At 43.4% G+C, this 11,715-nt stretch overlaps 1 protein-coding gene across 1 annotated transcript in view; it reads right to left on the reverse strand.

Annotated features, from left to right (window-relative positions):
• The window catches only part of efna3a (ephrin-A3a), a 53,241-nt gene extending 42,063 nt beyond the window's left edge, over positions 1-11,178 (reverse strand). Inside the window, exon 1 of the mRNA XM_070846949.1 lies at positions 11,069-11,178. Within this exon, the coding sequence (XP_070703050.1) occupies positions 11,069-11,178 (110 nt within the window). The remainder of the gene's footprint in view (positions 1-11,068) is intronic.
• Positions 11,179-11,715: the final 537 nt, after the last annotated feature.

The raw sequence follows: 11,715 nt of genomic DNA on the forward strand, positions 1-11,715 counted from the left end.
CTTGATATTCCCATTTACATTACTCCAGTTAAAATGAAAAAAATAACCCCATGAGATGTGAATTTGATTATCTACAGTCTCTCTCTTTTTTCAATCACGACCCACTGTGTTTTTAACGGCAGTCCGGGCTCCCAGGGAACAAACCCCCTGGTATTAGACCAATTTCCACACAAGGAATCCATCTTCTGCAGATGCCGTGTGTCACATTTGCTTTTCCCATCATAAACAAAGACCTGAGGCAGTATATGTTATTCTCTTCACTACATCATTTAGCTCTCACCAATGAGCTCAGCTGTTGTTCTCCCTGCCACCATGCTGTATGCCTATACTCCCCTTGCATCTCCCTGTCATTTGCTATATGAGGAATACCACATTCATTTCCCGTGCTTCCTCCTCTCTTTGGTTCCTGCCTCTCTGACAGGCCTGTTCTTGGCCCTGTCATTGACTGTCACCTGTGACACAGGCTTCCACGATAAGACGGCATGTTTCTTCCTTGCATCATGTGGTAAATGAGCAACGCTTCCCCCTCTCTCTCCTTCCTCTCCATTCCTCTCACCTCATGCACATGCACACGTGCAACACACACACACACACACACACACACACACACACACCTGCAGCTCCCTCTACTCTTCCCCCTCTTGCTGGAGATCCCGTCATTGACAGGAGCTGGGTGGGATTTCAGATTCACGACACTGCTGCAACTCAAAAATCTGTGAGTGTGTGGATATAATACAGACAGATAGACAGATAGATAGACAGATAGATAGATAGACAGATAGACAGATAGATAAATAGATAGATAGATAGATAGATAGATAGATAGATAGATAGATAGATAGATAGATAGATAGATAGATGAGAATGAGAGTAAATGTTTCCTGTATCTCAATCAGTAAGTGGAGCAGGTGTTGCAGGCCAGATATGTACCTCAGGCAAACTGATTTGGATAATGAGCGAAGAACAAACAATAGCCTGTAATAAAAACGTTATACAGAGCCAAACAAATGCTCTTAAATGCTGGACTAAAGGGGTAAAAAAAATCCACCAAATGTGCTATTGTAGGTGTTAAGATTTCTCTGTTCCGTTTCCTTTCCAGTTGATGTTTCCTGCGAACACTACTCCCGGTAATGAATGTATGTGGGTGAAATTCTGCTATTGATGCAGTTCCCTATACTCCTCTTTTTCCTGGTTTTACAGCAGCGCCTCCAAGCTGCTTGTTCCAATACAGTACGCATGAGCACCAGAAGAAAGGTTGAGGTCTTTAAAGATACTCCACTTCCTGACACACCATTAATATTCTCTATACAGACTCTTCCTCTCCTCTACATACAAATAACACCTCCTCCCTCCCTAACCCCACTTCCACTCCACTCTCTGCCTTTACATCTCTGCACTGCCTTATATCTCCCTCCCTTATATCTCCCTCCTCCATCTCCATTTTTTTTTTTTTTTTTTTACATTTCCCTCCCCCAACCTTACTTTCTTCCTCTTCCTTTTGGTTATTTTTTGTCATAACTTCTTCCTCCACTTTCTCTTCCTGTTCCTCCTGGGAAGTGGCACAGAATCCCTTTAAGCGCTGCAAAAGCAAATCTATTTATCATAACCATCTATCTCTTACTGTATGTATATCTTATGCTATACTGAAAGGCACACTAAGTAGAGCTCATGCCATGTATGCTAACACTGGACAAAAAAGACAAGTGCATGTGCAGTAAGAGAAAGGATTTCTAAATAATGATGCAATATATGTGATTCAATCTCTCAGTAGTAATGAAGCAATAAATTAAAGGGAGGTAAATGGCCGGTAGTGCCCACTCTCCTCCCACGCACGGCAATGCGGTTGAGCAAAGCAGTCTTCGGGGACTTCCCATTGACTCCACACAAGGTGAGAACGGAGCAGGAACAGAAGGCTGAGCAAAAACACTTCAAACGGCGCGGCAGGAAGACAGAGAGGGCTGCTGCTCTGCGAAGCAAATGCAACGAGCAGAGAGGAAACACAGGCGCGAATGGGGGACTGACCAAAAGAGGCAGCGAGGGCCAAGACAAGGAGACACAATCATTACTCTGCTTTCACAGACAATCAATCAAATAAGCACATGCACGCACATGCACACAGACACACAAATAACCGAGACAGACAACGAGACATGAAAACACCTTAAATGTCACCTAATAGCAGCCACACACACACACACACACACACACACACACATGCACAGAGTGAGAGAGCTCAGCAGGACATTGATATTCTATACACCCACACACAGCATGGTGAGGATCTGGGCTCGTCTCTGTGTGTCTCCCAGCTTTACACACTACGCTGGTCTAGGAACAGTCCCATGCAGCATTACACAGGTTTCCACCACGAGAAAAACATGACCGAAGCCATTTTCTGAAAGAAGATGTCATGTATGAAATGTGGCTCATGGAGACACCACACACATATGCCTGGTGTGCATAGCCTAAAGCTACTGAAAAGCAGCTGAACCAACAAAATAAACACGTAAACAAACAAAGCCTTGCAGCAGATTGGTACATAGCCAGAGGAGAATTTGCACACTTTTAACAAGGGAGTATGGCGTACAGGTAGACTGCTGTTCTGCGATACATTTCCTCTGTACAGTAATCCAGTCAGTAATAGTGGGGCATTCAAAATTTAGCGATAACAAGCAGGGCGCCACCCCTTCACATCCCAACTCAAATCAACCCCCCGGCTGTAACAAATGCAAATAACAGGCCGCACTATAGAGCTGCGTCTCTTTCCAACACTACACACTGATCCAGAGAGAGAAGGCAGACGAAAACAGGAAGGAAGGAACACCCCCCCATTGATGGAGGGAGCCAGTAGTTCGAGATGAGTCACGTATTGTCCATATAAATCAATGGGTGAGAACACCAGGAAGGAAAAAAATGCAATGTGTGAGTAGAGAGACATGATTATGCGTGTGCTGTAGCTCATGTATTAACCATAACTGAATTTACACATCAAGGCGGCAAATGAATTCCAAATAGATTTTTGATGCAGACCAACACGAGACCTGATTAAATGATGAGGTTGAAGATATGGAAACATGGAAGGAGAGAAAGGAGCATGGTGCCACTGACAGAGTTGTCCTCTGATCTGCTGACTTTGTAATAACTATTCAGGGTTTGAGCCGGAGCGTGCCATTGTGACAATGACCCCTTGAAAACATAAAATGTCCCGTCACTACAACTTTCATATGGCCAATTAAATCAAGTTCAGAATCAAAACTTTCAGCTGGCTTCTCGTTTTTAGATTTTATACGCTGTAAGAACATTTATTTTGAGTTAGAAAAGTAGAAAATTATCCCGTTCACTGTTATTTTGTAAACATGCATCACGAATCAATGTTGGTGGTCAAATTCTGCTGTGTAGTATTTAAAAAGTTAGCAACGATTGTGTGTTTTTGCTGTTCACAAACATCGAATAAGTGATGAATCCGTCAATATATAAACACTGGCTTCTTCAGCACATCATTTTCCAGCTGTAGCTAGTTTGTAGCTAGTTGTAGCTAGCCATTGTAGCTACACAGCTCTTGCTAGCGAATAATAAACAACAGTTAGGATCCCTGTTATATTTTTTGTACGCCACATTTAATTTTAATGGGCATCTCCAAACATTCAGAGCTGAGCAGCAGCTTGTTCTGTGAATCTGTGAAAACATATGATAATGTTACCCAACATAGCTAACTTTACCTTACCTTACTAAAGTTAGCTAACCTTAAGCCAGCTAACTTCAGCTAGCATTAATGTGTAGCTGATGTTAGCTTGAGCTAAAGTTAGATGACGTAAAGCTAGCTAACGCTACGTCACAACAAGAGGAGACTGAGAGCTGTCAACAGGATGGGTTCAGCTTCAATTATCAGATGTGGCTCAGCACCGATGTAATTATTAGCATAATGTAAAAGTAATTTTATATCCCAGTAATGTCGCTATTATCACTGAATGTGAGCTAGATCACTGCAGGTTGGTCTGGTTTTCTTGATACATAAGAATTTAAATTAATTCTAAAACACTGATTTGTTTGCTTGCTCTAAAAAGTATTTTTGGTGTACACAAAAGCAGAATTACTTATATATTTAATGTAATATTATATAATATTAATTCTCCTATGATTTTAATATTCTTCTGTACCACTCAGGGGGGCTTTCACAGCATTGCTTATTGTGCTCCTTAGATGGAGCAGTGACCTCCTAGAAAAGCACTAATAGGCCATTGGACCCCCTCCCAGACAGTCCTGGCTCAAACACTGGATACTGGCTCGTGTCTAACATTACAGGTCAGCTAACAGCTACATGCTTTCTCCAAAAAAAAAAGTGTTTTATTTCACAACTCTGTGTAGCTACCTCACCAGGCAGTGCTTAAATGTCTGAAAATGGGAAATTTGAGCAGCACAGCCCTCCAGCTTCCTCACAAGCACATACCTTTCATTTTTTGCAAGTAGGTAGCTTCCCGTCCAATCCACTTGCGTCACACTTTCAAGCTCTGAAGACTTTGCCATCATATTTGTAATAGAACAGTTTCGCTTGAAGATGTACTGATTTAAATGTTCCCTCTAACAATATAAGAGGGATACATTAAGCCACTGGAGGTTGTGGCTGCTGTTGCTGAAGGGTCAAATTACTTTTAGTCATTCTGGATGCACAGAGAACTAGAGAGAGATTTCAATTTTCTTCAAATATTCTCATTACAGAGACGACGGCTGCCAAAGGGTCTCAGACCTTCATATAATTACATCCTCAATAGGAAAAATCTCAATTATAACAGAATACCTAATTATCACGCTGCCCATATTCGAAATTGCCCTCACATGAAAGGAAAACTAGAGCTGTATCATCCACTAAGCTGTGAGGACAGTTTCCACTTCTCGTAACACCGCTGTTGTTAAGCACCCAAGAGTATTAGAGGGAAGACCTGTCACGGCTCTAGACCTGAAGGGAATGAACAGAGAACAAGATATGACAGAGCACAAACCTGTGTCCTCACTTGCTGCCTTTTTTTATGAAGGGACACTGATAACTCTGAGGGCGCCGCTCAGTGCAAAATACCACCTCAATTGCCATACCTCAGAAGAGGACTTCTGCTTCAATAACAAAACTAATTATTTTGACCAACTGCTGTGGCTGCCATATCGTTTTCCAGGCGATGTAGCGTAACAAGGCCCATTTCCCAAATAATCAAACTCTAGCCAATGACCATCCACCTATCAACAGCTTTGATCTTTCTCCTACATGGCAGCCATTTCCATCATAGCAGCAATGTAATTTCCCAGTGGGTGATGGGCACTGCGGTGCAGCCTCCCAGTGTAATGTACTGTGGAGCTACCATTCGAAAGTTGGAAAGGCCTCTTTGTGGAAAGCATTTGCATTCAAATCATTGAGTCTGAAATTGGTTCTACCTGTCTGGGATCAGGACCATCTCCTGTGGGTTCCCACTGCCAGTTAAGTGCAATTTTTATAACCTTGGAGCACAAGGAATGCTAATGGATTTTGATGGCGTTTGAAGGGCCTAACTATGTTTTTCTTTGGGCTCCTCCTAAGAAAGTAGCACTCCCCCATCACCTGGGGTAGCTCCTGATGAGTCCCATGGCACTTTCCCATCAGAGCCCATGAACAGGCTTATAATGGCCAACCAAACTTGCCAATTCCTCGTAATAATGAAGTTGAGTTGGCTTGGAGTGCCACAGACCTCTAGAGGGACCGGAGAGGATAAAGAAGTAGAAACACCAAGATGGAAGAATTTATGGGGACAGAGTAGTCAAAGTTTCCACATTTTCCCTTCAGGCCAAGTCTATCAAATTCCCCGTTGATTAAATGTCTCCTCCTGAGATTTTATTTGTATCCCAAATTTTATTTTAACTCATGATCACTACACTGTATCGTCAAATCAGTGTTTACCAAAAGCAGCAGCCCAGAATGAACATTAATATGTTTGTGCTCTTTTCTTTGGCCTTCGCAATTATTTTCACTAGCTTACAGTGAGTTTGACAGGAAGAATTTTAACAACACACCTCGAATTTAAACAGCAATTCTTCAGTGAGGAGCATATGAAAGGTGAAACTTTCAGGAAAAAATACATTGTATACTTATGCTCTCACCTATCCTTTGAATCAGTGAAGCAGGCAGAATCTAAATGTAAATGAAAACCTTTCATTTTTATCTTGTGGAGAAATACGTTTGTTCAGGTTTCATTCTTATTCAAATACATCTTTTTCTTTCGTTTTTATGTTATGGAGGAATAGGTTGCATTTTGTTTAGGTCTGAGATTTATTCAGACACAACTTTCTCTTTCATCTTTGCTCAGCCTAATGTTTTCTTAACCTTGTCTTCTCTGAAGCAGACGATACTGCCATGGCCTTGCTTAGTGTAGACATAGTTAAGGTCTCCAAGGAGCATGAACCCTGGAGCAGTGACTGACAAGCCCATAATAATCAATTCTCAAGCATGGTGGTCCAAGGCAGTATTTGATCTGCGCTTCCCGAGCTCAGCTCCAAATACTTCATGCCAATTTACTGACACCGTGAAATCCAATTAAAAATGCATTTGGACATTGATCACCTGATGCGCCCGAATTGATTGCTGCTCAGAAAGAAACCTTGTCGTGTTTTTGTTCGGCCAGGGTCCATTCACCGTCCCATACCATATAAATGTATTGATCCGCACACCCACTCTTGGATCCATACGAACCATTAAACATGCTTTCAGTGTTTCTCCCTCCATTTATGTGACTCATAGCAGATTCCACTGATCTAAATATGGCCAGCACACCGCTTAGCAGGCCAGTGTGGTTTGAGACACCACTGCAGATCTACAGCACAATGAAGCCAGGTGCTAATGTTAAGTTAACTATCCATTTAAAAGCACTGTTCATCAAACTAATAGTCTGGATGTCTGAGAGAGATAAAGAGTAACGCTTTCAAATGTTCACAAACAACTTGAGTAGTTGGAGAGAGGAATATTTCATAAGAAAACAAAGAGACATGTTGAATTGAAAAACATATAAAAGGTCAATTTGCACTTTTCAATCAGTGTTTTTCACACATTCTCATTTAACATGACTGGAACCAGGGGAAAAGAAACGACACGCTATCTAATGCTGTCTGAGGCGCTTGTGTGGTACAATGAATGTGAAAGAATTAATTGAATGCCAGTGAGTAAGATGCATTTGTATGCAAAATTGCAGAGAAAGCCCTGAGACGGAGCTGCAGGCAGACGGACGTGCATGTAATCAGGTATCAAATTCGCTTGTCTCCTGTATGCGCCGTCTGCGTCGTGTTGCGCAGGGCAGAGGGGCAGATGAATGGCGGGTGCTATTGTCTCTGAGCATTGGTCCACATGAATGACCCAGCCTGTGTCCGCATTAGCACGGATCAGCTCCTGTGGGTATCATCTCCCCAAAAGCAGCAGCTACTACACAATCGGCCAAATAACCTAACTTCCATATCCGGTAAAACCCGCGCTCTCTTTCACCCTTCCTGACTTTTGGCCAACTCAATCAATCTTTCCCTCGCTTTCTTCTCCTGACAGACTGCTCCACTTTCCACCTTTCCAGCATGTTCTCATTCCATTTCGCCATAATCTCTCTATTACGCCAGCCTCTTCCCTACAGTAATATTCTTCACACTTTGCATCCTTCTATTTCCCTCCATCTATTTTCTGACTTCTCCTTATCCATCACCTTCTTCATCGCTCACTTTCGTTTTTCTTTATTTCTCAGTTTCAATTCCCTTAACTGCAGCTAAAAATCTACAAACTTTCCCTGTGAGATGTCAGGGTTCTCCTCTGCTGGGAACCACCTTCAACTCTAGCAGGGTCTGCACACACCCACACGGAGCGACCTGGTGGTTAATGAGCCTGTTGAGTAAGACGGCACCTCGGCTCAACATTGATCACCGGGCCTCTGTAGCTCGAACTCTCAGGGAAGCTATTTGTCAAGGTGATAATTTATTTTGTAGCACCAGATATGGTGTGCCTGGGACTGGGTTGTTTTTTCTGCACGTGGTCTAGGGGCCTGACAGACACCATTTCAGGTCTAAATCAGGGTCATAATGTGCAGCATGAAACACACAGGGCTGTAACTCAGTGAGGATCAGCCACAAACAGCAAAAGAAGACTTTCATCTTGCTGAGCACGCAAGGGAATGGTGATTTAGCAAAGAGATGTGTGGCACCATTTCAAACTCAATTCCCTGCTATTCCTTCCCACGCCTGTGCAAAGACTTTTTGCTCCGGTGTCCTGCTAAGTTATAAGCATTAGTAGAGACACTGGGTGACTTAGAATAGGAGTGGGAGAGTGAATGAAAGCTGTGCTGTTGTTTTGATCATGCTGACATGGGGTGCCCAATTATGGATATGCAGCCTGTCTAACCAGTGGTGACACCTGATGTGAGGAGGTGGCGAGAGCATGGGACGCTGCTTGTGGGTAGGCGAAACTACCGCAGTGCACCGCTGCTCCCGCGTGCTCTCAAGATGTTCCACATCTCCCCCCTCTAATTGGCAGATGGCCTCAGATGCGAGATGATTTAATGGCCTGCGTGTGTGTTTTTTCCTGCCTCAGTCAGCCATTAGCAGGGACATCTGTAACGAGTTGGCCAGGCGCACTGCTGAGAGCGGAAGCTGAGAGCAACACTTTCTAATGGGGGGTAGTGCGATCGTGACGGACATGGGCGGTAATCAAAGCACTCCGAGCTATTTACTTGGGTTATGATAATCGAGACATCTCGTATTAAATTGTCCAAGGCAGAGGAAAAAGCTATGATAAATCGTCTCATGTTGTTTACATCAGAAAAGCTGAAAAAAAGCAAACAGCACGGTATTACTGGATATCAACTGTGTGACAGTCCCCTTTTGACTTTCAATACACCAGAGCAAGACGTTTCTAGCAAAGCGTTATCATAAAAAGCCATTTTCATGGTTTTGGCACAAACAGTTTGGCTTCCAAGTGATCCCATTTCTTGCAGCTGTGCTGTAACCATCTGTGCTGAATGTTGCCCTGAAGGCTAAGACATTAAGGCCTCCACCAGCGTTTGGCCCTAAAGGCCTCTGGTTTCTGGCTCTCTGTCGCTGACTTCATTTCTTACTGCTCCCTCCTGAACATGTCTCTATAACCAAAGCTGGATGAGGGAAGAAGCTGCATCGTTGAACAAGTGAGGCCTTCAGCTGGTTCTCTGTGCATGTAGACAGAGTTGTGGAGAAGTGGCCCCAAGCCTAAAGCCTTTTAAAGCTTGATGGCCATCAGTATTCTTGCCATAGCCTCTGAGGATTTGTCTGCTACCTGCAAACTGGGTCAATTTTTGCATTATTTTAGAGATTTGTATCTCGCTGTGGAGAAAGGAGAGGTTTTGCACACGCAGGCATGTAGATCCACACCTGGACTTTGTCCCCCTCTCTCTCTCTCTGTTTCCCTCCCTTTATGCCTCTCTCACACACACAGTAGTCTGAATTCATTAATATGAGCACATATTTGTCATTTTAACACGTAGATGACAATTTAAAGCCACAAAATGTGCTAACACTGTGATGAATGACTACACAGAGCAACCTTACCCATGCTGTGAAAATCATTTTAGAGGGAGCACACGTTAAAAGACTAATTAAAATTGATAGATGGGACTAATACTGATTATGACACTCAAAAACCTGCACTTTTACAGAGCTTAAATGCAAGTAAGTCTCAGTTAATATACCTCTTCTCTATTCATGCCACACTGGCGGGATTAACTGCAGTCATAAATCTAAAATAGTTTTGGATGTGACTCTGCCATTCACACATTAACATTAATGAGGAAGTGACGAGGCTGCAGCGCACCTTCACTGTTTCCGTCAGGTTTGAGAGTAGTTTTCTCACTGTTTGACACGAGGAAACCTTTAAACATATGAATTATCCCACACCCGCATACATTCAAATAACTTTCATACAATTTCTAATTCCAATCATCTACTGTATGTGTACTCTCAGCAGAGAGCCTGGGAGGTGAATGAGGGACCAGGAGCAGATGGGGAGGCGGTAATGAGATGCAGAAAAAAGGGAATTGAGGGGGACAAGCCGGCTGGTGAGACACAGCAGAAAAATAAGCGAGGGAAGAAAATAACTAAGTATGAGATAGAGAGAGGCGATAGGAGAGACCCGAGCCTGAGGTGAATACAAATGGACAGAAGAGGAACACAGATAGAGGAGGAGGAGGAGGAGGAGGAGGAGGAGTGGGGGGGCAAAGAGGGAGGTTGTGTGAAGAGAGGAGATAAAAGAATGTGAGAAAGATGGATTCACTGTTGGCTAATGAGAAGACAAAGGCAGTAGAATCCACATCGATCTCTGCCCCACAGCAAGCTGGCTTTATAGCTCGCAGGTAGAGAGAGATAGGAGAGCCTGGGGAAGCTTACCTGAGGTAAGCAGCCTTACTGTTGCGGGAGGACGTCCAAGGATAGGATCAGATGCGTCTATATGTGTGAATACATTAATGTACATGTGTGTGTATGCGCCAAGCAGGCATGCTTATTTAGAATATGTACTCATGCAGATTTATGGAAGTTTTAGCAATGGCTGTGTGTGAAGGATGTATTTGTGCTGCATGGGGGCAGGTAATAAAACATAAAACTAATAACAGGGAGAAAGAAAAGACAACTGCATAACTGAGTCATTATTGTAAAGCATTAGATGGATTAAATGTGAGATAGAAATCAAATATTGATATAATAACCACTCTGCACGCAGATTGAACAACGACAGTTTCCTTCTGGAGAGATGCATTACTGTCATTTAACTGATTCATTTAGTGGTAAAGCGAGAAATATGAGACCGACAATGGTTTTACGCATGAAATCAGGCTGATGTCTAATCTCAAACTTTTAAAATAATTCTCTTATTGTTGGTATCTAATGCATTTCAGTGGTGTTTGAAGAGCTTGTAATGCTGTAAACAAAAGAAACTCGTCGCTGCGGAGGATGGCCAATGTCTTGGAAACAAGTTATCAGCACACGTGCGCATCAACAAAGAGGAACACGAGTTAATTTGTTGTTAACATGGACAGAGCTGCTGAAAGCCACTTACAGGAGGTTTGAGCTGTTCCAGTACACCGCATGCCGGTCGCTGGCTCTCGACAGGTGCAAGTTTGTAAGCGCCAGCGTGATGAGGCTGAGAGAAAACGTTGCGAGAGCCATAATCCCTCCGGTGCTCGTCCAGCCCTGGTTCCCCTCTCTTCCTTCTGCGTCCCCGCTCCTTCTGTCCCAGACGAGCTGTCGTTCACAACATCCCTGCGGTCAAAAACGCCTTTTCAAGTTCCCAGTTACCTCAACAACGGGTTGAATCAGGGTGACTTCTGAGTGGTTACGTGTTCTTCAACTCAAATCCCATAACGACGAGACCCATTTGAACATCTTCACTTGTGCCAAATGTATCAGGACTTCTTTCTCTTACGCGCTGCGCACTTTCTAGTCACTCCTTCATTTGTTTGACAATGCTGCTTTTTTTAAAAATGTTTTTTTTAAGAGAGAGGAAAAGCACAGGTAGAGATAAGGCAAGAGAGGCTACCACATTCAACTGACAGCTGAGGTCGACGCTTATTGTTCTCTACACGGGATCTCCGTTGAAAGGTTTGTGTACCTGCAGCTCCTCGCATCATCATTATCATCGGCAGCAGCATCAGCATCAGCAGCAGCAGCAGCAGCAGCAGCAGCACACAACGCTACAAGCCCGCC

This window comes from Pempheris klunzingeri, chromosome 16 (genome assembly GCF_042242105.1).
Source record: "Pempheris klunzingeri isolate RE-2024b chromosome 16, fPemKlu1.hap1, whole genome shotgun sequence".
Lineage (NCBI taxonomy): Eukaryota > Metazoa > Chordata > Actinopteri > Acropomatiformes > Pempheridae > Pempheris > Pempheris klunzingeri.